Source organism: Neoarius graeffei, chromosome 28 (genome assembly GCF_027579695.1).
Source record: "Neoarius graeffei isolate fNeoGra1 chromosome 28, fNeoGra1.pri, whole genome shotgun sequence".
Classification (NCBI taxonomy): Eukaryota; Metazoa; Chordata; class Actinopteri; order Siluriformes; family Ariidae; genus Neoarius; species Neoarius graeffei.
Genome location: NC_083596.1, coordinates 44,515,190 through 44,541,421, shown reverse-complemented (window position 1 = coordinate 44,541,421; position 26,232 = coordinate 44,515,190). Strand labels below are relative to the sequence as shown.

The window sequence follows — 26,232 nt, the reverse complement described above, 5'->3', positions numbered from 1 at the left end:
TGACGACAAGACTTTTAAATGATGTTTATGTCGAGATTTCAACCATAAAAGTCTCTGTAGGTGAGCTAGCACTATAGTTAGTGGAAATAAACAAAAAACAAACAAACAAACAAACAAACACACACACACACACACACACACACACCTTCTGACCAATCAGAAATGAGACACAAGATGCACTCACTGTTCTTCAGTGCACTGGCGTAGTCGGCCCCGCCTTTGCTCTTGAACTCTGGGAACGTGTCAGGTTGAGGAAGCTGATTGGCAGTCACAAGGGCTTTCTGCATTTTAATTCGTCCTTTGAGCATCAGGTCCCAAAGAGCTGTGAAGTCAAAAAAAGACACAAAAAACCCTCTCTCTCATAAGACACATTAGAAAAGTACGGTGTATTTTAATATCCGTTACAGGTTGTTCGACTTGCTGCTATTTTTCCCCAAGTCTTAACTCTCTCAAAATACATTTTTGCACCCATAATTCCCTGCTCGCCTTTACTCAGACTACATACCAAGCTGATTCTTCACTGCTTTGCCCTTCTCCACCTCTTCAGCCACCTTCTCCTTCGAGAAGGTCATCACACCTCCTGAGTTGTCGGCATTGTTGTCACTGTCCTCATCATCTTGCTCTTCCGAGTCTTCTTCGCTTTCTTCTTCAGCATCGGTCTCCCCTTCATCCTCGTCCTCTCCCAGGTCGTCCATGCCTTCCATGACTTCACAGAAGTCTGTCTCTTTAGGGAAGTTCAGGTCAGTGTCCTTCATCTTGGACACCAAGCTGGACACCTGCAAACCATCATCATCACTGAAGTCATCGTCTTCATCTTCAACATCCTCCTCTTCATCGTCATCCTCCTCCTCATCTTCAGTGGCTGAAATTTTTAAAAAGTGCATCCGTTAAGAGGAAAAAACAAAAAAGATAAATCCTTTTTAAGCTTTTACGCCACAGAGAGAAAAGACTTTTTGCTTTACACACCAGAGCCATCAAACTCCTGCTGCAGCTCCTTGCGTGACGTCACTTTGCCACGATAGCGTTTATCCGAATCTGCCAGTAAAACAGCGGTTCTCTTCCGTAGTCCACTGGCTGGGAGAGCTTCATCATCACCTCCTTCATCAAACTTGTCTATGACTCTGGCCTTGGTCTCTACGCAAATGAAACAAACATCTTCCTGTCAACATCGTCCAAGATTTTTCTGTAATAAAACTCAGAGTTGACATGTTTATGGTCATTTCTCTCTTTTTCCCAAAATACTGTTCTACATGCTGGTAGTAGCGCAGTGGGATTTAACCCTTGCTTCATTTCAGTCTAAAGAGGGTGATGCGGCGGCGCTTTAGTCTTGTCCAGCTGCCTCACTTCCTCATCTGTATAATCTACTCAAACAGATTAGCTTCCAAAGCTGTAGCTTTTGTGCTAAAACCACCATCATTGTCTCATATGGCCCTTTTCCACTACCCTTTTTCAGCTCACTTCAGCTCGCTTCAGCCCGACACGGCTCGCGTTTCGACTACCAAAAACCAGCACGATTCAGCTCGCTTCAGCCCTGCTTTGCCCCTAAAACTCGCACGGTTTTGGAGTGGGGCTGAAGCGAGCCAAACCGTGCCGAGTGAGGTTGGGGGCGTGAGCAGACACTCCCCTGTGCACTGATTGGTGAGGAGGAGTGTCCTCACATGCCCACACACGCCCCGCGAGCGCGCTGGGATCTGTAAACACCGTAAACCCGGAAGAAGAATAATTACGAATTACGAGAATTTCTGAAGCCTTATGCGCCTCGCCTCATCTATACGCTCTTGCCAGTATCTGTCCGCGTTGTCGGTGACAACAAGCCACAGCACCAAGACCAGCAACACTAACGACTCCATGTCCTCCATGTTTATTGTTTACTCTCCGGGTCGTGAGACTACCGCTTAAAAGATCACTGAATCAGTGACATACAGAGCATCGTGGACGAGTTCGCGGAGCGCAAGGCTCGTCGTATGCCCTTCAAATAATGCGCGCAGTAGGCTATTGATGTTTTATTATGAGCCATGTACAGTATGTCGCCTAATGTTTTTTTGTTTCTGAGTTACATGTTCGTTTGAAGGACTTAATGTACAAAATAACATAGTTGCACCCCGTAGTGTTGAAATTGGTAAACACAGTGCATTCAGTGAGGTTTGCACCGCCCTCCTTTTATTTCTGACTCTTCCTGTCACCGTTGCAACCTCTGAGCGCTCATTCGTATGCCCTTCAAATAATGTGCGCAGTATAGGCTATTGATGTTTTATTATGAGCCATGTACAGTATCCTAATGTTTTTTGTTTCTGAGTTACATGTTCGTTTGAAGGACTTGATGTACTAAATAACATAGTTGCACCCCGTAGTGTTGAAATTGGTAAACACCGCAGTTGCGGACATTTTGTAGCCTAAAATGATGTTATGATAAGCTTTAATAAAGGGCCCGGTCATTTGCCCCGGCCCGGCTCTGACTTGTTCCGCCACTGTCACTGATGTCACTGTTTGCGCTGCTTAACGACATCACCTGACGTCCACCCACTTTCGCTAACTCCACCCAATGTGTCCACCCACTTCCAGCCAGCACGGTTCAGCGCGGTTGTAGTCGAAATGCAACTCCAACAGCCCCGCTCAGCTCGACTCAGCTCGACTCGGCACGGCTCAGCCGCGTTTGTAGTGGAAAAGCGGCAATAGAGAACCTGGGTGTTATCCTTCATGTCTGAGATCAGAGTTCTAACTACACTGGCGAGAACTTTGTCTCGCTGTGACATCAGCGTGGCATATAACCACTAGCCTAACTTCCAACAGGAATGACAAAAATACAAAAAGATAGCACATCAGAATCACGAAAGACAATCACAAATATTTCAATATAAAAACACGCTTAACGGCCCCATGAGGACAGTTGAGGGTTATACCTGGAGGACGCTCTGGACTCTTACAGTAATGCTTTTATGGCTGAGGACTAAAGTTGACTTGCTAACTTTAGGACTGCAGTTATCATGAATAATTTTACACTCAAGTTTCCATCAACGAAGAGTTATAACATCAACGAAACTGTCCTCATGTTAAAACTGTTAATGTTATAGACATGCTGTCTGTTGCTGCCCAAATGAGGATGGGTTCCCTTTTGAGTCTGGTTCCTCTCGAGGTTTCTTCCTCATGTCGTCTGAGGGAGTTTTTCCTTGCCACCGTCGCCACAGGCTTGCTCATTGGGAATAGATTAGGGATAAAATTAGCTCATGTTTTAAGTCGTTCAAATTCTGTAAAGCTGCTTTGCGACAATGTTTATTGTTAAAAGCGCTATACAAATAAACTTGACATGTATTTCAGGTGGAGTTTCGCTTTAAGAACATCTGTATATCAGGCATCACAGGGTTGTTGTTTTTAAGCAATGACCACGTGACACAATATTAGTTAAAATGGCGTCAAGAAACAAGCAATAGCTCAATCAAGCCGAGAAAAATTCTCAACTAAAACTCTATTAGAGGCTGAAATGTAGCCTAACTGCTGCTCCTTCACTAGATAGGTGCCCTATAAAGAGAACATAGCGCCCCTCAGGTATGTTTTGTACAAGTATTAAATGTTTTAGAAAGTTGTTCAACAGTCAAGAAATAAAATTTAAATCTCAGTGCCATAATTAGGCTGAACACTAAACACAACCACATGGAATTGTCAACAAGTAAAGTTATCGGCTGTGTTCTGAATTGGTCCCTACAGGACATTTAATACACTATATAGCGCGCGCACGTCATTCCGGTCATCCCCTAAGTAGTGCACGTATATGTGGACCTGCGAGCTATTTAGGATTTAACCAACAAGCCATTCACTCCCAGCGTGCGACGCAGCTCACGCGCATTTAAAATTTTAATTATATTTTAAGAAAAAAAAACCCCATAAGCGCAATTTTTAAAAGGAGCAGATATTTCTCTTTAAAAAATACCGTCATCCTGGTCGTCCTCGGGGTCTGCGAAATTCGGCAGCGGGTTCAACAAATCCGCGAGTTGCTCTGAGATGGACGCCGCCATGTTTCTCACTGTGCTGCCTGCCTGCTACGTCATCACTAGGCGCCTTTCCAGTTCTAACGCCATAACCGCGCGCCAATTGTGTGTTCTGTAAAACTGAAAGCGCTATTTGATTTTTTTTAAGAAGAAGAAGAAGAAGAAGAAATGCATCTGCAAAAGCTTAGTTGTTCACTTGAAGACTCTCTCTCTCTCATATACTACCGTTCAAAAGTTTGGGGTCACTTTGAAATGTCCTTATTTTTGAAAGAAAAGCACTGTTCTTTTCAATGAAGATCACTTTGAAGTGCCATTCCACCATTGGATGTATTTTTAAATAAATTTTAAAATACAATATATTTTATGACAACATGACTAGACAGGGGCGGCATGGTGGTGTAGTGGTTAGCGCTGTCGCCTCACAGCAAGAAGGTCCTGGGTTCGAGCCCCGGGGCCGGTGAGGGCCCTTCTGTGCGGAGTTTGCATGTTCTCCCCGTGTCCGCGTGGGTTTGCTCTGGTTTCCCCCACAGTCCAAAGACATGCAGGTTAGGTTAACTAGTGACTCTAAAGTGAGTGTGAATGGTTGTCTGTGTCTATGTGTCAGCCCTGTGATGACCTGGCGACTTGTCCAGGGTGTACCCCGCCTTTTCCCCGTAGTCAGCTGGGATAGGCTCCGGCTTGCCTGCGACCCTGTAGAAGGATAAAGCGGCTAGAGATAATGAGATGAGATGACTAGACAGAGAAATCTTTTAGCTTCAAAATGATATATCAAACATAATTTTTTGACAACGACAAGTATATTAATTTTGCGACCAAAGTCACCTACCCTTTTAATTTCCGCGCGGTAGTGAAACGTGATGTCATCGGCAGGTTCCCCTTCTTGTGTACCACGTCACATGTGACGTGGCACAGATTATCAGCAATGGCGGATAGAACGCGATTGTCAGCTTCGGAAAAGAAGCGAAGGAAAATAGCAAGTGATGCCCAAAGGAGACGGTCGATGGTGAATATCGGCACAGCAATCGACAAGTGGAAATCGCGTTCTATCCGCCATTGCTGATAATCTGTGCCACGTCACACGTGACGTGGTACACAAGAAGGGGAACCTGCCGATGACATCACGTTTCACTACCGCGCGGAAATTAAAAGGGTAGGTGACTTTGGTCGCAAAATTAATATACTTGTCGATGTCAAAAAATTATGTTTGATATATCATTTTGAAGCTAAAAGATTTCTCTGTCTAGTCATGTTGTCATAAAATATATTGTATTTTATGCCAAAGAATACATCCAATGGTGGAATGGCACTTTAAACTAATCAGAAATCCACTCTATACATTGCTAATGTGGTAAATGACTATTCTAGCTGCAAATGTCTGGTTTTTGGTGCAATATCTACATAGGTGTATAGAGGCCCATTTCCAGCAACTCTCACTCCAGTGTTCTAATGGTACAATGTGTTTGCTCATTGCCTCAGAAGGCTAATGGATGATTAGAAAACCCTTGTACAATCATGTTAGCACAGCTGAAAACAGTTTAGCTCTTTAGAGAAGCTATAAAACTGACCTTCCTTTGAGCAGATTGAGTTTCTGGAGCGGCACATTTGTGGGGTCGATTAAATGCTCAAAATGGCCAGAAAAATGTCTTGACTATATTTTCTATTCATTTTACAACTTATAGTGGTAAATAAAAGTGTGACTTTTCATGGAAAACACAAATTTGTCTGGGTGACCCCAAACTTTTGAACGGTAGTGTGTATATATATGTGTGTGTGTATATATATATATATATATATATATATATATATATATATATATATATATATATATATACACACAAAACCTGGAGAAGGCATACGGTAGAGTGCCGAGAGATGAGTTATGGTATTGTATGAGAAAGAGTGGAGTGAATGAGAAGTATATTAGAGTGGTGCAATACATGTATGAGAACAGTGAAACAGCAGTGAGGTGTGCAGTTGGAACGACTGAATGGTTCAAGGTGAAGGTGTGACTCCATCAAGGATCTGCTTTGAGTCCTTTCTTGTTTGCCATAGTGATGGATAGCTTGACGGACGAAGTGAGGCAAGAGTCACCATGGAACATGATGTTTGCGGATGATATTGTGATATGTGGTGAAAGGAGGTTGAGTTGGGTTTGGAGAGATGGAGGGATGCATTGGAATGAAGAGGAATGAAGGTGAGCAGGAGCAAAACAGAATACATGTGCATCAGTGAGAATGGGGATGAGAGTGTAGTGAAGATGCAAGGAGTAGACGTAAAGAAAGTTGGTGAATTCAAGTACCTGGGGTCAACTGTGCAGGAAAATGGGGGCTGCGATAGTGAGGTGAGAAAGAGAGTGCAGGCAGGGTGGAGCAGTTGGAGAAGGATTTCGGGAGTCATTTGTGATCGGAAAGTCCCAGCAAAAGTGAAAGGTAAGATGTATAAGACAGTAGTGAGACCAGCTGTGATGTATGGATTGGAGACCGTACGCTTAACGAAGAGACAGGAGGCAAAGTTGGAGGTGGCGGAGTTGAGGATGTTAAGGCTTGCAATGGGAGGTTGGACAGGATAAGGAACGAGCACATCAGAGGGACAGCACATGTGGAGAGCTTGGGAATTAAGCTAAGGGAGATGAGACTGAGATGGTATGGGCACATCCTGAGAAGAGATGCAGAGCATGTGGGAAGGAGAATGTTGAGGATGGAGCTGCCAGGCACACGAAAATGAGGAAGGCCAAAGAGGAGATACATGGATGTGGTGAGTGAGGACATGAAAGTGGCAGGTGTGGTAGAGAAGGATGTGGAAGACAGGGAGCAATGGAGACGAAAGATCCACTTTGGCGACCCCTAATCGGGAGTAGCCAAAAGAAGAATATATATATATATATATATATATATATATACACAGAGAACAACTTTTATTCATCACATGCTTGTTAAATTCCTCTCTGCTATTAACCCATCTGAAGCAGTAAACACACACATGCGCACGCACACGTGAGCAATGAGCACACACACATACCCAGAGCAGTGGGCAGCCATGCTAACAGCGCCCCAGGGAGCAGTTGGGAGTTAGGGTAGTATCTCACTGGGCTGCGACAGCTTGCGACAAATTGCGAATGTCATTTGCGAGAGAGTTTCAAAAGTGTTTGAAACATTCGCGGGGCTTCTCAATTTCCTCGCATGAGTCACAAAGTGTCGTTCCTTCATCGCTGAAATTTTGAACATGTTCAAAAAATTCGTGCGACAAAATTTCTATCAAAATAGCCGCACATGCATCGCTGGTGTGCATGCAAAGCCGTCGCGAACCCTTCTCAAGTCAGTTTCCGTGAGGCTTCCTCTACTTTCCTGCCTGCCGAGGGAAAGCCGGACTGCGACAGCCTGCGACTAGTTGGAGACACAGCAATTGTGATAAAATATGCGAATATCAATTCAGTGTGATTCCAAGTGAAAATTGTCGCTAATTCGCATATTTTATCGCAATTGTTGTGTCTCCAACTAGTCGCAGGCTGTCGCAGCCCAGTGAGATACTGGCTTTAGGTACCTTGCTCAAAGGCATCTCAGCCCAAGGCTGTTCCATATTAACCTAACGTAATCTTTGTGGACACACAGAGAACAACTTTTATTCATCACAGGCTTGTGAAATTCCTCTCTGCATTTAACCCATCTGAAGCAGTGAACACATGCACACACACGTGAGCAATGAGCACACACACATACCCAGAGCAGTGGGCAGCCATGCTAACAGCACCTCGGGGAGCAGTTGGGAGTTAGGTGCCTTGCTCAAGGGTACCTCAGCCCAAGGCTGTCCCATATTAATCTAATGTACGTACTTTTATTTTTGTGGGGACACACACACACACATAATACATTCCCTAGCCCCTTACCCTAACATTAACCATCACAACTAAATGCCTCACCCCAAACCTCACCCTTACGCTAACCTAAACCTCATTCTAACCTGAAACTTGAAACAACATCTTAACCCCTCAAACAGCTGTTTGAAGAACTGAGGACCAGCCAAAATGTCTTCACTTCCCAAAAATGTCTAAACTCTTAGTAAAAAATGTATTCCTGTCCTCAATCACATCATGTCTCATCACATCGCTCCTGTGGAGGATGGCCCCAATGGACAGTCAAAAGATGCACTTGGAAGATGGGTCTGAACACTTACAGTTTTGCAATGGTAACTTTCGGACTGCAGTTGTCCTGAACAGTTTTACACTCAAGTCTCCAGCAGTGAACAGTGGATAACTTCAACAAAATAGACTTCATGCTAAAACTATAATGAATTTCCAGGTTGCACAGTTATAGAAGCAAGTTATTTATAATCACGCTATCTGTTATCACCCAGATGAGGATGGGTTCCCTTTTGAGTCGGGATCCTCTCAAGGTTTCTTCCTCATGTCGTCTGAGGGAGTTTTTCCTTGCCACCGTCGCCTCAGGCTTGCTCATCAGGGATAAATAAATTTATTATGGATAAATTTAGCTCATATATTTAAAGTCTTTAATTTTCTGTAAAGCTGTTTTGCGACAATGTCTGTTGTTAAAAGCACGATACAAATAAACTGACTTGACTCAATATGTACCAAGTACAAGCGTACACACACCTTTATAGGATTCTCAGAGGACCGTTCTTGACTAAACCTACACCTAAAACTAACCCTAGTCTTTAACCTCAGTAACTAAAAGGAAACATTTTGGCTCTTTTTTAAATGTTTTTAAAATAAAAGCTGTAGCTTTTGTCGAAAAGTAGGTTTGACCTTCCAAGTGGAGTCCAGCCAAATGTCCCCACAAGGTCAAACCAGTCAAATATTCCTATCCTTGTGGGGACATTTGGTCTCCACACAAATATAAAAATCATCAAAGAAAAATTTTGTCCTGTTTTTTTTAATGTACTCTATATTGCTCTGTAAGTAGAAACGAACACATCCTGTCTTGATGGAGTTCGTTGTGGTGTACTGCTTTTTATAGTCATTTTTTAATGTGTAGAAATGTTTCATTTTGTTATTATTAAAGGGATATTTATTTTACAAAATTTCTTTACGTCCCAGGTGAAAAACCCAACCTGGTCTGACCAAATACCAGTTGCCAAAAAACAGTCTGAGCTGGTTAAACTAGTAGACTGCCTTTGCCATTTGGTAAACCATTTTCCAGCTCCTAATTATTTAAGTTAAAAAAATCAATACATGTTTAAGATCTCACCTCATCTCATCTCATTATCTGTAGCCGCTTTATCCTGTTCTACAGGGTCGCAGGCAAGCTGGAGCCTATCCCAGCTGACTACGGGCGAGAGGCGGGGTACACCCTGGACAAGTCGCCAGGTCATCACAGGGCTGACACATAGACACAGACAACCATTCACACTCACATTCACACCTACGCTCAATTTAGAGTCACCAGTTAACCTAACCTGCATGTCTTTGGACTGTGGGGGAAACCGGAGCACCCGGAGGAAACCCACGCGGACACGGGGAGAACATGCAAACTCCGCACAGAAAGGCCCTCGCCGGCCACGGGGCTCGAACCTGGACTTTCTTGCTGTGAGGCGACAGCACTAACCACTACACCACCGTGCCGCCATGTTTAAGATTTTCTAATGAAATTAACTTGTTTACAGTGTCGCAGTAGCAATTCAGAAACTCTTTCCTTTCTCCTAGCACTAACCAGCTGGCACAAAAAAAAAGTACTGTATTTTGGCACCTGGTAGCTGGTCAGACCAAGCTGGTATTTTCAGGAGGGGTATCCAGTATATACAAAATCCCTGATGGAAATATCTGATCTTTATTCACCACAGCTCATGAGCGAACTCAAGAAACTTTGTCTTCAGAGTTGAAGTTGGATTTAATTTCAAATAAAGGGCTGACGAATGGTTTTAAAGTTTCCTTTTCAAAGGCATGACATTTGGTAAGGCTCCTAAGAAAAAGCAACTGCACACATGGGTTTTGTTCACATGACAACTTAAATGAAATGAGATTTCCAATTATAATACAATATAACATATGCAACTGGTACAGAACAAAGTGAACAAAACGAACATGTCCAGACATGTTTGGCAAACAGTCACCATCTATTATATGCTAAAATCGGCAGATTTATTAGCAATAATAAACCATTATTTAGTAATAAGCCAGTTAAAACGGTAGATACCATGGCTCCTTTGTATTCATGGACATAAATAAGTTAGTAGGTAAATAAATCAATAAATAAATAAGTTATTGGCAGGACAAAAAATAATGCTACTGTCAGATTGACAGAACCATTGTTGGCATTTAATGTTATTATGCAGTCGATCAGGGATACACAGCAGTTCATTGGTTCAGATCCCGTGACCGACACTGGTTTCTGCAAATCTGTAATAAAAGGGCTTTGTATAAAACTGTCTGCCAAAGGAATAAATAGAAATGTAAACAAACCAATTCAAGTTATACAGTAGCCATAAATAGATAAATACATTAAATAAATACATAACATAATGGATCAATCAAAATGTCCATGCTAAGAACAGGTCCGTTTTTTACAGGCTGTATTAAACCTGAGTCTGTTTGGCCACGTCTCTTGGCCCGAACGCTCACAGCTACCACACGGTGCCTTCGCTCATTTCTGATGAAGGCTGAGAGCTGTATCCGTTAGCACTGAGTGAGCTAATCGAGGTGAACGCACTGCTCATGTCCGCCGAGATGCTGTGCTCCGGGCTGGGGGAGTCGCTCGGATGCTGTGGCACCATCTCACCAAAACACTGGCTCTCTCCTGAGGGATGATGGCCAGAATGGTGATGGTCCATGGTGCCCAGTGGAGTCCCAGCTGGGCCTGAGGAGGGAATGTAGCCCAAATCACTTGGAGTTTGGGCCTGTGAGGATGGAGGGCCATGAGGGAAGTAGTCATAGTTACCTCCTGGTCCATAGTATTCGCCTGGATAATCTGGAGAGATGTAAGGTCAGGGTTGAGCGTTATTGTACATCATAGACCATGGGTTTCAACTTTCACTGTGATAGCTACCGGAACTGTACATTCAAAAAATACTCTTTAAGAGTCAAATTAATGTAAGAAAAACTGGCCATAATTCAACAAACCTGTTAAAACATACAGCTTCTCAATCATTATGTAAATTATTTCACTGAAGGCAGCTCATCAACACAGGAAAGAGTTTTTCCAAGCATTCATAGATTTGCCATTCATTTATCTTCCCTTGTTTAATTAGTTATTGAAAAAAACCAATATTTATTGACAACTGGAAAGAAAGAAAAATGTGTGTTTATTCTTCACTTAAAATTCAAAGCAAATGTATCTCATCTGTTTGGAATATATGTCCCTAGTTAAAAGTGAAGTTCCAGTGCAAAACAAACCATAACCACTTCAAATCCATGTGGCTTATTTATAGCTTGCTTAGTTAGTTAGTTAGTTAGTTAGTTAGTTAGTTAGTTAGTTAGTTAGTTAGTTAGTTAGTTAGTTAGTTAGTTAGTTAGTTAGTTAGTTAGTTAGTTAGTTAGTTGCTCCTCTGGATCTGGATGGTAGTGAGGAATTTTATGTAGCTGGACCACACATTTTAGTTGATGCACCTGCTCAGTTATAAGAAATGACTACTTCTGCTGGATGTTCATGTTTGGTGCAGGAAGGTGATCTCACCTCCATAATAAGAGAAGTGGCCGTTGGGCATCATGAGCTCGGTGGGCTCCACTCGCTCCCCCAGTGCCCGCATTCTCCTCGCACTGCGGAACAGTACGTGACGTCTCGCCCCCAGTGCACTCAGCTGCTTCATACGTCTTTCCTTTGAGCGCCGGTTCTGGAACCATACCTGCTCAAAAAAAATACAACTGGTCAGTGGTTACCATGGCTACAGTACAAACTGTGTAATATCATACTAAATAGTAGGTCAAAATAGTACACTTGAATAATTCTAATTCCAGTATCCTAGGAGGACTGTACTTCTTGTTCACCATTTTTGATATGTACTGTATGTAGTGTATGACAGATGTTCTTTAAGGCCTTTCCCACATGGAAAACGCTTAAGGGTTCTTCATTTAGTCTAAGTTATGTACCTAAGGCTTCCACATGATATGATATGATATATGATATGATATGATATATGATATGATATGATATGATATGATATTATATGATATGATATGATATGATATGATATGATATATGATATGATATGATATGATATGACAGGACATGATATATGATATGACATATGACATCATATATGACATATGATATGACATGATATATGACATGACATCATATATGACATGACATGATACGAAACGATCAATACATGGCCGACTTTGTTCAGAATCTGGAGTAGGCCTTCCATTCATTCTAGAATGATAATGACGTAGGGAAGGACTTTTTTATAGACTAGTGTCAGAGTTATGGGCAAATCATCTTGCTCACTTATTTAAGATAAGATAAGATAAGATAAGATAAGATAATTCCTTTACTTATCCCCATGAGTGGAAATTCAGGAGTGGAAGCAGCTCAAGTACAGAGTAAAATATAGATAAATATTGGTTAAGTAAAGAAAAAAGAATAAAATATAAGAGAATAAAGACAGCTATCATAAAAATAGAATATAATAAATATAATAATATAGAATATAGAAACATATAATAATCTAGAATATAATAAAATGTAATAGAATAAAGACAGAGTTAAATAAGGACAATTGCTCACAAAAAACAGCAACAAACAACAGGAATTGGGAGTGGCACTAGATCCAGTAGTGGCGCAGAGCCATATTTACACATTATTTTCAAAACGTGATTTTTCCCTCTACACTATCTAGCTGTCTGTTATTGGTAATCAATTTATGGTCCATTATAATCAATAATAATCGATTTATGATTGTTATGATCAGTCATTACTTTGATCCAACTCGTCTGATGTTTACACTCCTAATAACTAGTAGCATGTGATTTGGGACAAAGCCATGAAGCAACGTAAAACAACAGGCCCGGTGTGTGTGTGTGTGTGTGTGTGTGTGTGTGTGTGTGTTTTCTTGTTCTGAGTAACTTATATGAAGTCTGTCTTTCATTAATTAGACATTTCTTTCTCATATTTTCAACATGTATATATAATATAATTTATTAAGTTATTACTGTATTAAAAAAAGATAATTTCACAAAAACATATTTTTTTCCATTTGGTATTTTTGCTTTAGACATACAGTATTTTGAAACTATTTTACAATTACTCAGTGCACACTGATCAGATGGTCATGCTGGATATATTTTAGATTTATCTACCAGGTACATCCCCCTAGTTTGTGGATGAAAAATAATCAGACCCATAGACTGTTGTTATCATTTGAATATATAATACACACACACACACACTTCCTCCTTCTTTGATGGATGTGATGGATTACACTTCTCGTTATCGCTCCATCATGTCAGTGATGGCTGAGAACCGAGTTCTGACAATTCTGTCTGTTGGTCCTCCACCATCAGCACTGATACTGTATAAAGCGCACATCTGGATTAAAAATAAGCAACTCATATCGTACATCACGATCCGCTACTGTAAACACGTCGACTGTTTATCAGTTAGCTTCCACTGTTACTGGATATGTTAAGCATTATACAAATAAAAGTACATACGTTTTCCTTTTTTAAATCCATATTATAAGATGTAAACATGAAACATGACCTTGAGCTGCACAATAGAGCCTGGGGCTTAGTAAATGTTCCTGTGATAGAGCTTTTATGATACTTTTGTGATAGTGAGGATATGCAGATAGATCACAGGTTCAGTGGTTGGATGATCAATAGGTTATGGTTATTATGATAAATCACATCACAGGACATGATTATGAATGCATGGAAAACTACATTACATGAAAAAAGAAACACATAGAAAAATACTTAGCCTCAATCAAACAATGTCCAATATCAAATTGAACAATCTGGTTAAATAATTGTAGGCTATAAAGTAGCTGATGGCTTTCTTTTTTTCTTTTTTTTTCTTGGTTTGGTTTGTTGCTTCATTTTCCTTATTTACTGTTCATCCCCCCCCCCCCCCCCCGCCTTTTTTTTTTTTTTTGCATCAGCAGCAGCATTGTTTCAGATTGAACTTGTTATCCATTTTCATCATGGCCTAATAACCAAACCAAATAAAAAATTTAAAACCGTTAAAACAATTAAAACAGTAATTAATATACTCATACAAGCTCTGTACTTACCCATATCAGCTTTTTCAAATCTGAAAATGTTTTTTTTTTTTTTTTTTTGGTTAATTTTGGTGGTTTTGCATCCAATCTAGATTTTTTTTTTTTATTTTAATTGTAATGCATATTTTTAAAAAGGCACAGATTAAAACCACAAGAAAGTAACTATGGCCAAATAAGTGTTGATTTGTAAACGTTCTACTATTTCTGGTTTTTTTTTTGGTACAGATCTGATCCAAACTCCACCTCAACAAACAAACAAAAGCAGACAAACAAACATATATTCTAAAAAGCAACACATTAAAACCAAAACCAAGTTGATGTCTCATTTGTTTCATGTGTCAACATTCTTTTTTAGTAAATGCTGAAAGGAAAAATTAATTGGATTGTTGTTGTTGTGGTGGTGGTGGTGTTTTTGTTTGTTTGTTTGTTTGTTTGTTTGTTTGTTTGTTTGTTTGTTTGTTTGTTTGTTTGCTTGACCTTTTACCTATCACTCATGTTTTGTTGGTTTGTTGATGTTTGTTGTTTGTTCAAAGGTGAGAAATATTGGAAACCAAATTTTAAAACAAGAACAGAGTTGGTCTTGGTGGTTGCATCATTTCCTTTGTTTTATTAGCTGTTTGATTTCTTGTTTACTTTTTGGTAATGAAAGTTAAAAAAAAGATTATTTATTTAACCTTTTGTCTACCATGCCTGCTTTGTTGCTGTTTGGGGTTCATGTTATTTCCAAACTTCAATCATACAAAAACAAGGAGTTAAATGCAAAAAAAAAAGCAAAACAACAAACAAACAAACAAACAAACAAACAAAAAACAACAACCACCACCACCTTTGATGCACTGTAAAAAGCTACACACTAAAACCAAAAACATGTGACTAATAGCAACACTTTTATTCTTTTCTATATTTTTCTTCATTTCCTTTTTTGTAAACATTTAAAGTAAAAACATTTGGGTTGTTTGGTGTTTGTTTGTTTTTTCACCAAATCCCTTTACCACTTCTGTTTGTTTTTTGTTGTTTGAAGTTTAACTTCAATTCCAAAATGAAAAAAAAAAACCCAGCTTAATGCATATATATATATAAATGTTACAGGTTTAAAAAAAAATCAGCGTAGGTGATTTTTTTTTTTGTTTTTTTTTACCTGGGTTAAAAATTTTAACCTCGTGCATAATTTCCAACCTAGGTAAAATTTTGGATTATCTAAGGTTCTTAAAAGGGAGCTCCCATCACTTCTTTTGTCTCTCTTTTTCCCTCTCTGCCTACCTAGCACTTCTTCTTGTCTGTCTACCTTTTTTTTCTAAACATCGTCTTTCATACATAACTGGGATTCAAACTCAGAACCTTCTAATACTGAATCCAACGCCTTAACCACTAGACCAGCAACAGTTGCAAGGGAAAAAGTGATATACTGTATATTTTGAATATATTAATGAGTCTGGCCTTATTACGTCATCAAGTCGTTTGAAATACAAAGTCTTTCCAAATCCTAGCCCTAGATATACAGGAAGTCACCTTTAATAACACAAACAGCAAATTATTTTAACTGGGTTAAAAATTCTAACCTAGGTTGAAAAATTCCACCTGACCTTTGAGACTACAACAAAGTAGATGACTAGTGGTACCTTTTGATTCTTTCAGGTACTTTCTTGTAAACACTGAACAAACAAGTTGTTGCTGATGATGATGACGACGACGAGGATGATGATGACCTTATGGCTCGGTCTCACCTGAATGACCCGCATGTTGAGGCCGGTTTCCTGCGCGAGCTGTTCCCGGATGTGCCTCGTGGGCTTGGGCGTGGCCGCGAACGCCGCTTTGAGCGTCTCGAGCTGCTTGGCTTTGATGGTGGTGCGCGGGCCGCGTCTCTTCGCCCCCGCGCTCTGCTCCTCGTTCTCATTACTGCACGTGTCTTTATCCGAGAGGTGACCCGCCTCCGAGTCTTTCCCATCATCCTGCGGGTCCTGAGAGTCCGGAGACAGGCTCGGCTCACTGCACGTCGTTACTGACATCATCATAATAATAATAGTAATAATGATTCCATCATCATCATCATCATATTAATAATGACATACAGCCTGTATATAAAAGAGCATTATTAATACTTTCTTTACTGACCTAAGCCCACCTGAGCAGCTTGTACCGTAATATACTCTATAACTAATTAATAATTAACGTATTAAGAATATTGGCCATGTGGCACGTGCACAATGCATGTTAGAACTATAGATGTTCTCCTAACACCATCTTGCAAAGTTAATAATTAAGGATGCATTATTTAAAAAACAAACAAACAAACAAACAAACAAACATCACGTGCTGTGTATTTAGAATACTGATACTGTATATCTTTATAAAATGCACGCGTAGCCTACTGGAGAGCAGGTTTGAGTCTTTGCCCGTGCTGTTGCTCAGGTAATCCTCTTTGCAAACGAATTTCGACTCGTCCAGGATGTAGAGCTCTTCACCGGTGGACAGCTGCTTGTTGCATATGATGCACGTGAAGCAGTTGAGGTGAAACACTTTGCTTCGGGCCTTCCGGACGAGGTCGGTTGGGGAGATGACCTGAGAGCAGCCTCCGCACTTAGTGCCGTACCGTCTGCACAGAGACAGAGTGCGCGACACCAATGATTATTAAGGCTTTGCACAAAAAGCTTTCGTGCATCTTTTATTATTATTTTTTTAATTTAAGCACGTGAAAACGATCTTAACGCATACATTATATATCTAAAAGCTTGGTTTTTTTTTTAAACCTTCAAATATGTATTTTGAAGCTTATAATAACGCACTGCGCGTGCACTAATATCGAAAGCCACGTGACGTTATTTGTGGCTTGTTTACTCTTTTAAATCTGCAATGCGGAACTGATGGATGTCACGCGCAGCCGAGACAATACATACAATAAATACCGTAAATACTGTATAAAGGTTTAATTTAGTGCGAAATAACACAGCAGCCACATTGTTGGGACAAAATCGCTGCGGATTGTGTTGTGATGGATTTATTTAAGAGAAAATCCCATGAAACGCACCCGGGAGCGCGTGCCGCGTCGTATCACTTCTACACTTTTACACAAATGCTTTCTTTTTTTCCCCACTCCTTTTTCTTAAAACGGATAACAAACATGCGGGTTTTTTCCCCTTTTTCTTCTTCGTTCGTTCATTCATTCATTCATTCATCCCGAGCCGCTTTCTTATTGCTCTAATCCTCTTATCGTGTTTTTCTCCTCGCGCACAGCCTCGGGGACAAACACGGAGGAGTGTGTGCGAGGAAAGATCAGCTTCATGCACACTGGGGATGGAGAGGAAAACAGATTTGCACTGAGCTTTGGAGGTGTGTGTGTGCGTGTGTATTTTAATTTGTCCAGAGAGTGCGTAAAAACAAGCGTGTTAAAATAAAACCATTAACCGTAATAAAAATATTAAACATAATATAAAATATAATATAATATAATTTTTTTTAAATCATAAAGTGTAAATTTCTTGTATTTATTTGTCGGTTTGTTTTAGCATAAAAGAGAACAAAATAAGGGAAGAAAACAGGCACTGGATCAAGATCATAACAAAATGACAATTATAGCTTATTTATCAGAATTCCATTCAAATAATAATAATAATAATAATAATAATAATAATAATAATAATTTTAAAACGGTTTTTGGAATAAGATTTGTTTCGCAGAAAATTTTTTTAATAGTAATTAAAAATCTTGAACCATTTTTACTGTTCCCCCAAACACACAAACATTAATGGTAAGAATGTATTATTGTTGTTGTTAGCCTATGTAATAATGTTTTTTTTTATTATTGTTACATAAATATATATTATTAAGCAACAAAAATATTGTTAAAGAATTATCAATTTATTAAAAATGTTCTGTGGGGAGACAAAAAAAAAGTTCTTGCCTGAAATAAAAAAAAAATCTCAATTGTAATTAGAATGAAAATTTATATCTAAACAAAACAAACACACACCCAGTTTGCTTTATATAAGAAAAAAAAATTAAGAGTAAAATGAAAATGCATTATTATTATTATTATTATTATTATTATTATTATTATTATATACTCTTTTTTTAATTTCCTAATTATGAGCTAAATAAAGAACATTTGTGGTTGGAATGATTAATTAGTAAAATAATAATAATAATAATAATAATAATAATAATAATAATAATAATAATAAAAGGGAAGCTGCAGTCTATTAAGGTCCAGAGAAGACAAAAACATGGTTATCCCAGGACTCTGCTTTAAAGAACATTTTCAAGTACAAAAGTGATCATGGCACGTTGCTGATTTTATAAACACTCTTACAGCCTAATGATCACAAAACACGCACAACAAATATTTGGAAGATGAAGAAGGTCCGTGCGTGTTGCCTCCATGCCTTAGAGGGAAGAGCTGAGTGCTTACCTAAAAAAGTCTGTTTTGCAGTAAAGCCTGCCCTCTCTGGAGAAGCATTTCTCCGTTAAGTTGCACTTGCAGTCGCAGCACTGGACGCATTTGGTGTGCCAGGCTCGGTCCAGCACGTTGAGGAGGAACCTGTCCAGGATGGGCCGCTCGCACCCGGCGCACTGGAGCATCTTTACAGCCGAGAGGCCACAAACACGCAGAGAGCTGATGCACTACAAACTGCAAGGGGGGAAATGGACAAGCGGAAGGTTCTTCAGTCCAAGTGGATGAGAAGTCCTTGAGAAGGGTTCTTCATCTAATCCGACTTTACATCCCGAATGAGATTTCTTGAAAAATTCGCAGACAAATCATCCTGAGATGAAATTGTGCAAATAGTCTACAAAAACCTTGCATGGAGGATTAAAATATAGCTAAATATTTATTTCTTTTGCTATTTTGTCCATTTTTTTGTCCATTTTGTACCCAATTTCAAAAAACGCCCACAAATGCAAAGCTGCATGAATGTAAAGTGCCTGAACTCTTTCAACTACAATCACTTAGCGCGCGCGCGCTCCTCCGTACCCGTCACAGGTTTCTACACTGGCACGAGCCTGCCAACTCGCCTGAGTCCTACAGCCCCGCCCACCGCCCCTGCGTGACGCCACGACGGACCATAACCAATCAGATTTGAGCCTGACTAGGCGACAAGGGCGCCACCTTGGACCGGAACCAATCAGATTGGAGTCTCGCTGGACCGGTGCCAGCCGTCTGGCTGACAAGTTTGGACTGGAACCAAAGAGTTGGATAACGTGTAGAGAGGTGACAACAAGGGCTGGGGTCAGAAATGAGCCAAACACTTTTATTTTTACTTTCACTGCCTAACTGATAGTTTGCACCCTACAGAGTGGACTACAGGTCCGACAGGAAAGCGTTTAGGACACAATGCTGCTATAATAATAATAATAATAATAATAATAATAATAATAATAATAATAATAATAATAATCAGTTTGTACTGAGATTCTGCTCCTAAAATACTGAACACACATCTGTTTCAGGAGTTAAATTTGGACAAGTTATGTGGTTTACTCATAATGCAAGTATTCAAAAATATCTCATAATTATTATACAAACATAAACACACAACTCATATACAAATCAACTTCCAAATTCCCCTTCACATATTTTGTATGTATCTATCTGAGGTACTTTTTCACGAATTATTTATATCAATAACTGGCATTCGATTAAAATCCAGTTTATGTGAATAAAATCGTAGCTAATTAAACTTATCAACAGTAACCCCGCCCCCTTTTACTACGAGCTGAGCCGATTGTTCGCGAGCGTTTTAATAGAAACATATTATTTAAATTTCAGCCTGATATACTGACCAATCAGAATCGAGGATTCAACAGGGCTGTGATTATAATATACAGCTGGAAGACAAAAGAGGTTTGATGGATAAACAATGAGTATAAAACCACCTTTTAACAGAAATGAGAACATGTTATAACAATCTGTTGACCTCATTGCCATCCATTTAAACTCTTTATATGAAGCTTTATCTCATTTAACCTGAAGATAAGGACAGGACAAGTGGGAGATGAAATGGGAGTGAAATCAGGAGCAGATCCTTTCACATGACAAGTCGTTTCATACGAGTTTTTATTATTATTATTATTATTATTATTATTATTATTGTTGATGATGATGATGAACGAGTTTGCAGTGGTGCTGATTTCCCCCAGCTGCAGGTTCACTGATATGAAACTACAGAGAAAAGCAGCGCCACAGTTTCCAGCTCGGCTGCACTGAGCGTCTCTGCGCCGTTATTCTGCAGGGAATCAATAAACATCAGAGCAAAGAGTCCGGTTTCAGACGCTATCGCGCGCTGAGGGCAAAATGTGCGCGCGCCAGGAAGCGCCAGATAACGGAGCGAACAGAAGGCACGCAGCTGGTACCGGATCCTGGTCACCGCAGATATCCCGGGATATGACCGAGTGATGGATCTGAACGGGATTAGAGCTGCAGCTTTCGATCTGGAAGTTCAGTGCTCTCTCTCTCTCTCTCTCTCTCTCACACACACACACACACACAGAATTTTGAATATTTATTTCTAAATAAACGCATATCACATGCGTAATGAATTAATGTAAAAAACCATGTGAAAATAAAATAATTGTGCAAAAATAATGTGAAAATAAAATAATTGTGTAAAAATAACGTGAAAATAAAAGAATGGTCTAAAATCATGTGAAAATAAAATAATTGTGTAAACATCACGTGAAAATAAAATGTAAATATCATGTAAATGTAAATGTAAAATGTAAATATCATGTGAAAGTAAAGTAATTGTGTTAAAATAACGTGAAAATAAAATAATTGTGTAAAAATAATGTGAAAATAAAATAATCATGTAAAAATCACATGTAAATAAAATAATTGTGCAAAAATCACATGCGAAAATAAAACAATCGTGGAAAAAATCACATGCGAAAAATAATTGTGTAAAAATCACATGTGAAAATAAAAGAATGGTCTAAAATCACATGTGAAAATAAAACAATTGTGTAAACATCACGTAAAAAATTATCGTGTAAAAATCACATGTGAAAATAAAACAATAGTGGAAAAAATCACATGCGAAAAATGTGTAAAAATAACGTGAAAATAAAAGAATGGTCTAAAATCACATGTGAAAATAAAATAATTGTGTAAACATCACGTAAAAATAAAATCATTGTGTAAAAGTCATGTGAAAATAAAATGTAAATATCATGTGAAAATAAATTGTGTTAAAATAACATGGAAATAAAAGAATTGTGTAAAAATCACGTGAAAATAAAATGTAAATATCATGTGAAAATAAAGTAATTGTGCTAAAAATAACGTGAAAATAAAACAATTGTGTAAAAATCAAGTGAAAATAAAATGTAAATATCACGTAAAATGTAAAATGTAAATATCATGTGAAAATAAAGTAATTGTGCTAAAATAATGTGAAAATAAAACAATTGTGTAAAAATCACGTGAAAATAAAATGCAAATATCACGTGAAATGTAAAATGTAAATATCATGTGAAAGTTAGGTAATTGTGTAAAATCACGTGAAAATAAAATAGCTGCGTCAAAATAACGTGAAAATAAAATAATGTAAAAATCATGTAAAAATAAAATTGTTGTGTAAAATCACATGGATAAATTAATTATATCAGTTACATGAAAATCATGTAAAAATAAGTGGAAAATAAGTTAACTTTTTAAAAATCAGATCTTAAATTAAATAAATTGGAAAAAACCCCACAGAAATAAATGAATCACATAAAATCATCACATGTGAAAATAAAACGATTGTGTAAAAATAACACGAAAACCAATTAATCATGTGATAATCACATGCAAAAACAAGTAGTGTGTAAAAATAAAATAAATTGTGTGGAAAATTCACAGGTAAAAAAAATTACAAATCATGGAAAAACATCACATGTGGAAACTTAATGATATGTAAAGTCACATGATTCAGTATAATATCAGTAGGATGCAGATGTCATGTGTCGATTTTGGATTTCAGTGGACACCATTGAGTCCCGTGTGATGGTTTGCAGGTCGTGCCATCAGTGTGATATGAGATGAATCCATTGTAATGATGTGTGTAAATCAGGAAACCTGTAACATTTAAAGCATGTGAACACAGAGCATTATTTAAAGCCATAATTCCTGTAGTGCGCATGTCGAGGGTATGTGATTTGAGACGCAGCCATAGCCATAATAAAGTCTCGCCATCGGTCTTGTATTGAGGCTCTGCCATGCCCTGCTTATGTATATTAGCCATACATTTCATTCTCTTCTTACACTCTGAACATAAAAGCGTGCGAGACACTGGTGATCTATCCATTCATCACTCAGTAGAAAGAAATAAAGCATCGCTCTCCGTGTGATCTATGGGCTATAAAACAAACTCCGTCCTTCGCCCTGTTACGGCGCATACAAAACCGAAGAGGACTGGATTGGCAAAATAATAATTCACACCCATGACCTCATTCCTGTTTTTTTTTCTTTCACAATCCTGTGGTTAAGATCTCTACTGCACATAAACAGTACACTATAGTGCAGTAACTTTCAGATAAACACTTGCGACTCTGCATATTGTTGGGGGGTTTGTTTAAGAGAAGAAATTCACAAGTTAATAATCACATGTGGGTTTTGAGCCACTTCAAATGTTATGTATAACATATTTTTGACATCAAGTGCATGTCTTTTTCATTTCATGAATGATTTTCTACACAATTTGTTTATTTTCATGTGATTTTACACAATTCTTTTTTCCCACATATGATTTTTACACGATCTGTTTTTTCCACATTATTTTACATGCTTTACTTTTTTTTACATGTGATTTTACATGATTCATTTTTACATATGTGATTTTTACACAATTTGTTTATTTTCATGTGATGTTACATTATTAGGATTTTTCACCTGCAATTGAACACAATTTTTTTCCACATGTGATTTTTAAACAATCTTTTTTTAAACATTATTTTACAGGATTTACTTTTTGACACATGATTTTACACGTCATTCTTTTTTAACATCTGAGATTTTTTACACAATCGTTTTTTTCATATTATTTTACATGCTTTATTTTTTCACATGATTTTATACATGACTCTTTTTTACAGATGTGATTTTTTTACACAATCTGTTTTTACACATTCTTTTACACAATTTACTTTTTCATGTGATTTTACACATCATTCTTTTTTCATATGTTAATTTTTACACAAATTGGTTTTTTTCCCACATTATTTCCCACAATTCAGTTTTTCACATGTGATTTTATACATGATTATTTTTTACATATGTGATTTTTTTTACACAATCTGTTTTTACACATTATTTTACACAATTTACATTTTCCATATGTGATTTTACACATCATTCTTTTTTTAATATGTGACTTTTACACAAATTGGGTTTTCCCCCATGTTATTTCACACATGATTAACTTTTTCCACGTGATTTTGCACATCTTTATTTTTTTCCATGTGATTTTACAAATGATTCCTTTGTCACGTGATTTTTACACAACCCAGTTTCACCTGTGATTTTACACAATATTTATTTTATTTCACATGTAAATTTACACATTTTTCCCCACGTGATTTTGACACAATTAGTGCAAATCAAATTTTAATCAAAAAATACTGGCACCCCACAATAAATATTCAATGCCATCAAAAAAAGGCAACATGAGTACGTACATTTAATATACCATGAACATTTCATACTGTAGTATGAGTACCAAGCGCAAGTGTCTTACCTAAGTCTTACCTAATATCAGTTATCAATTTTGCTTTTAACACAGAAAACTTTATTTTGTACATGTTAATGTACTCTTTGTTAGTCTGAATATGTAGCACTTGATTTCAGATGTAAAGAAAGGGATGGGACGTTACTGTCAAAATACAGGCTTGTATATGTAGTACATATAATGTTAAGGAAGTCGCATGTTCTGTTACGTTTGCCACTATCGCATTACTTTGGATTGCTTTTAAAACCTTGTTGCAACATTCAAATATAAATAAAAAGCAGACAATGAAACAAACAAGGATGAATATTTAAATGAAGTGGTCTGTTTAAGATTTTCTGCAGATGTTTTGAAGCTCAAAGCACTTTGTTACACCACGCTGTGTCTCTTCTGCTCTTATTCAATGCACAGTAATCAAACAGGAGCTCCCACTGTTTGTTTTTTGGATCCCACTTCATCCCATTAGCCCGTGTTAATTGCTGCTAATTGGTCTTAACAAGATGAGATGGGAACCCAGTGGGGCCAGTCTCATTTGCAGAAAACACAATTGATTAACATTTGATAAATAAACCCGTGCAGCGCAGGGTCTGCGCATATGGGTTTGTAATTTAGTTCAGGAAGTAAGAAACAGTATTATTATCTATTACAGTCCATTGTGCACTTTGGATTTTATAGGGTATTAAATGTTAAAGGCAAATATGTTAAGGATAAAATAACTACACATGCCAAATAAGGAATAATAGATAATGGGGGGCGGCACGGTGGTGTAGTGGTTAGCGCTGTCGCCTCACAGCAAGAAGGTCCGGGTTCAAGCCCCGTGGCCGGCGAGGGTCTTTCTGTGCGGAGTTTGCATGTTCTCCCCGTGTCCGCGTGGGTTTCCTCCGGGTGCTCCGGTTTCCCCCACAGTCCAAAGACATGCAGGTTAGGTTAACTGGTGACTCTAAATTGAGCGTAGGTGTGAATGTGAGTGTGAATGGTTGTCTGTGTCTATGTGTCAGCCCTGTGATGACCTGGTGACTTGTCCAGGGTGTACCCTGCCTTTCGCCCATAGTCAGCTGGGATAGGCTCCAGCTTGCCTGCGACCCTGCAGAACAGGATAAAACAGCTAGAGATAAAGAGATGAGAGATGAGATGAGATAATGGGGTGTGCTGGGATAGGAAAATAATCAACGTTGGAGTGGTGTGATAAGGACTAATGTGAAGTTTGGTTCCTGTTACTACCCAAAGTTGAATATATTCTGATAGTTTTGTTTTATTTGCTTTATACCACAACAAATTGCCAATGATTACATTTTTAGTAAGTCTAGAACAAGACAAGTCACTTACATTATAGCAGCTATAAACATACGCTCCCTCACCAGGCTCTCTTTTTTTCCTCTCTTGAAGACCTCATGGCAGAAAAATTACTGCCCTTTACAAACGGCTGACACTGGAGACTCCTTTTATAAGCATCTCCTTATGGAAAACTTCACCATGTCCATATTCATTAATATAAACCTATGATTTGCTTCGCAGCCAGCACTACTGTCACAGCTGCTGTAGCCAGTCAAAATAGAGGATACCATCTCATATGAGATTTTAATGATGGTCATTGGCTGAAATGACACAAAGTAAAGGCAGAATGCAAAAAGTGAGAATGTAGGGGGTTTTTTTGATCAACAATTCCAAAGGCACCTTCATGCGTCAAACAAACTGTCAGTCTCTTTTCTCGCTACATTCTCTTTATGTGACAAACATTCACCAGCTTAGTGTCCATCCACAGAACACTCTATCCTTTACATATAATAGCATTTTCAAAGTTGCTCTGAAAGCATATCTGCCCAAGCCCTGAAAGACAGGAAGGTTAAAAAAAAGTTTGGTTTTTTGCAACTTACAACCAAGTTGAGTAAAAACAAGCAACTCTAGGATGAGGGAAAAGGGACTGAGCTTTAAACTGGCTTCAACTCTTGAATAACTATTGGATCTAACTATTTTAACAGTTAAATTCTCTACACCATGATCAGACAGCCTTAGCTAGCTAGTTTGCAACATTAAGAAATATTGGGCTATGTGAGAATTCTATCAGAACTAATCCCTTTCTGCCATCTTGTTTCTTGTTTTCAAATTGGCTCTAATGTGATTTGAATGTAGTGTTCAAGTTGACCCAGGTTAACTTGACACAAAGTAAATTAATACAGTACTTCTATCCATCCATTATCCATAACCGCTTATCCTGTGTAGGGTCACAGGCAAGCTGGAGCCTATCCCAGCTGACTATGGGCGAGAGGCAGGGTACACCCTGGACAAGTCGCCAGATCATCACAGGGCTGACACATAGAGACAAACAACCATTCACACCTACGGTCAATTTATAGCCACCAAATAGCCCAAACTGCATGCCTTTG

At 38.5% G+C, this 26,232-nt stretch overlaps 2 protein-coding genes across 3 annotated transcripts in view; both read right to left on the bottom strand.

Moving 5' to 3' along the window:
• Positions 1–4,026, bottom strand: part of aatf (apoptosis antagonizing transcription factor) — a 30,542-nt gene extending 26,516 nt beyond the window's left edge. For both annotated transcript variants that reach the window (XM_060913057.1, XM_060913058.1), the window contains exons 1-4: positions 3,926–4,026; positions 967–1,134; positions 506–862; positions 185–322 (exon numbers count right to left, since the gene is read on the bottom strand). In XM_060913057.1, coding sequence (XP_060769040.1) covers positions 185–322; positions 506–862; positions 967–1,134; positions 3,926–4,010 — 748 coding nt within the window. In that variant the 5' untranslated portion in view covers positions 4,011–4,026. The remainder of the gene's footprint in view (positions 1–184; positions 323–505; positions 863–966; positions 1,135–3,925) is intronic.
• Positions 4,027–10,556: 6,530 nt separating this feature from the next.
• Positions 10,557–18,728, bottom strand: lhx1b (LIM homeobox 1b). Its single transcript, XM_060912220.1, has 5 exons — positions 18,559–18,728; positions 16,523–16,746; positions 15,878–16,152; positions 11,606–11,774; positions 10,557–10,900 (listed from the first exon to the last, which is right to left on the bottom strand). Exons 1-5 carry the CDS (start codon positions 18,726–18,728, stop codon positions 10,557–10,559), a joined length of 1,182 nt encoding a protein of 393 aa, XP_060768203.1.
• Between the last annotated feature and the right edge of the window lie 7,504 nt (positions 18,729–26,232).

Bases quoted from the DNA above. Each gene is read 5' to 3' on its own strand.
- lhx1b (XM_060912220.1), bottom strand. From the start codon at position 18,728: ATGCTCCAGTGCGCCGGGTGCGAGCGGCCCATCCTGGACAGGTTCCTC. The intron at 16,747-18,558 runs GTAAGCACTCAG...GTCTCTGTGCAG, and splicing joins TGCAAAACAGACTTTTTTAG to ACGGTACGGCACTAAGTGCG. The intron at 11,775-15,877 runs GTGAGACCGAGC...TTTTTTGAGCAG, and splicing joins TCAACATGCGGGTCATTCAG to GTATGGTTCCAGAACCGGCG.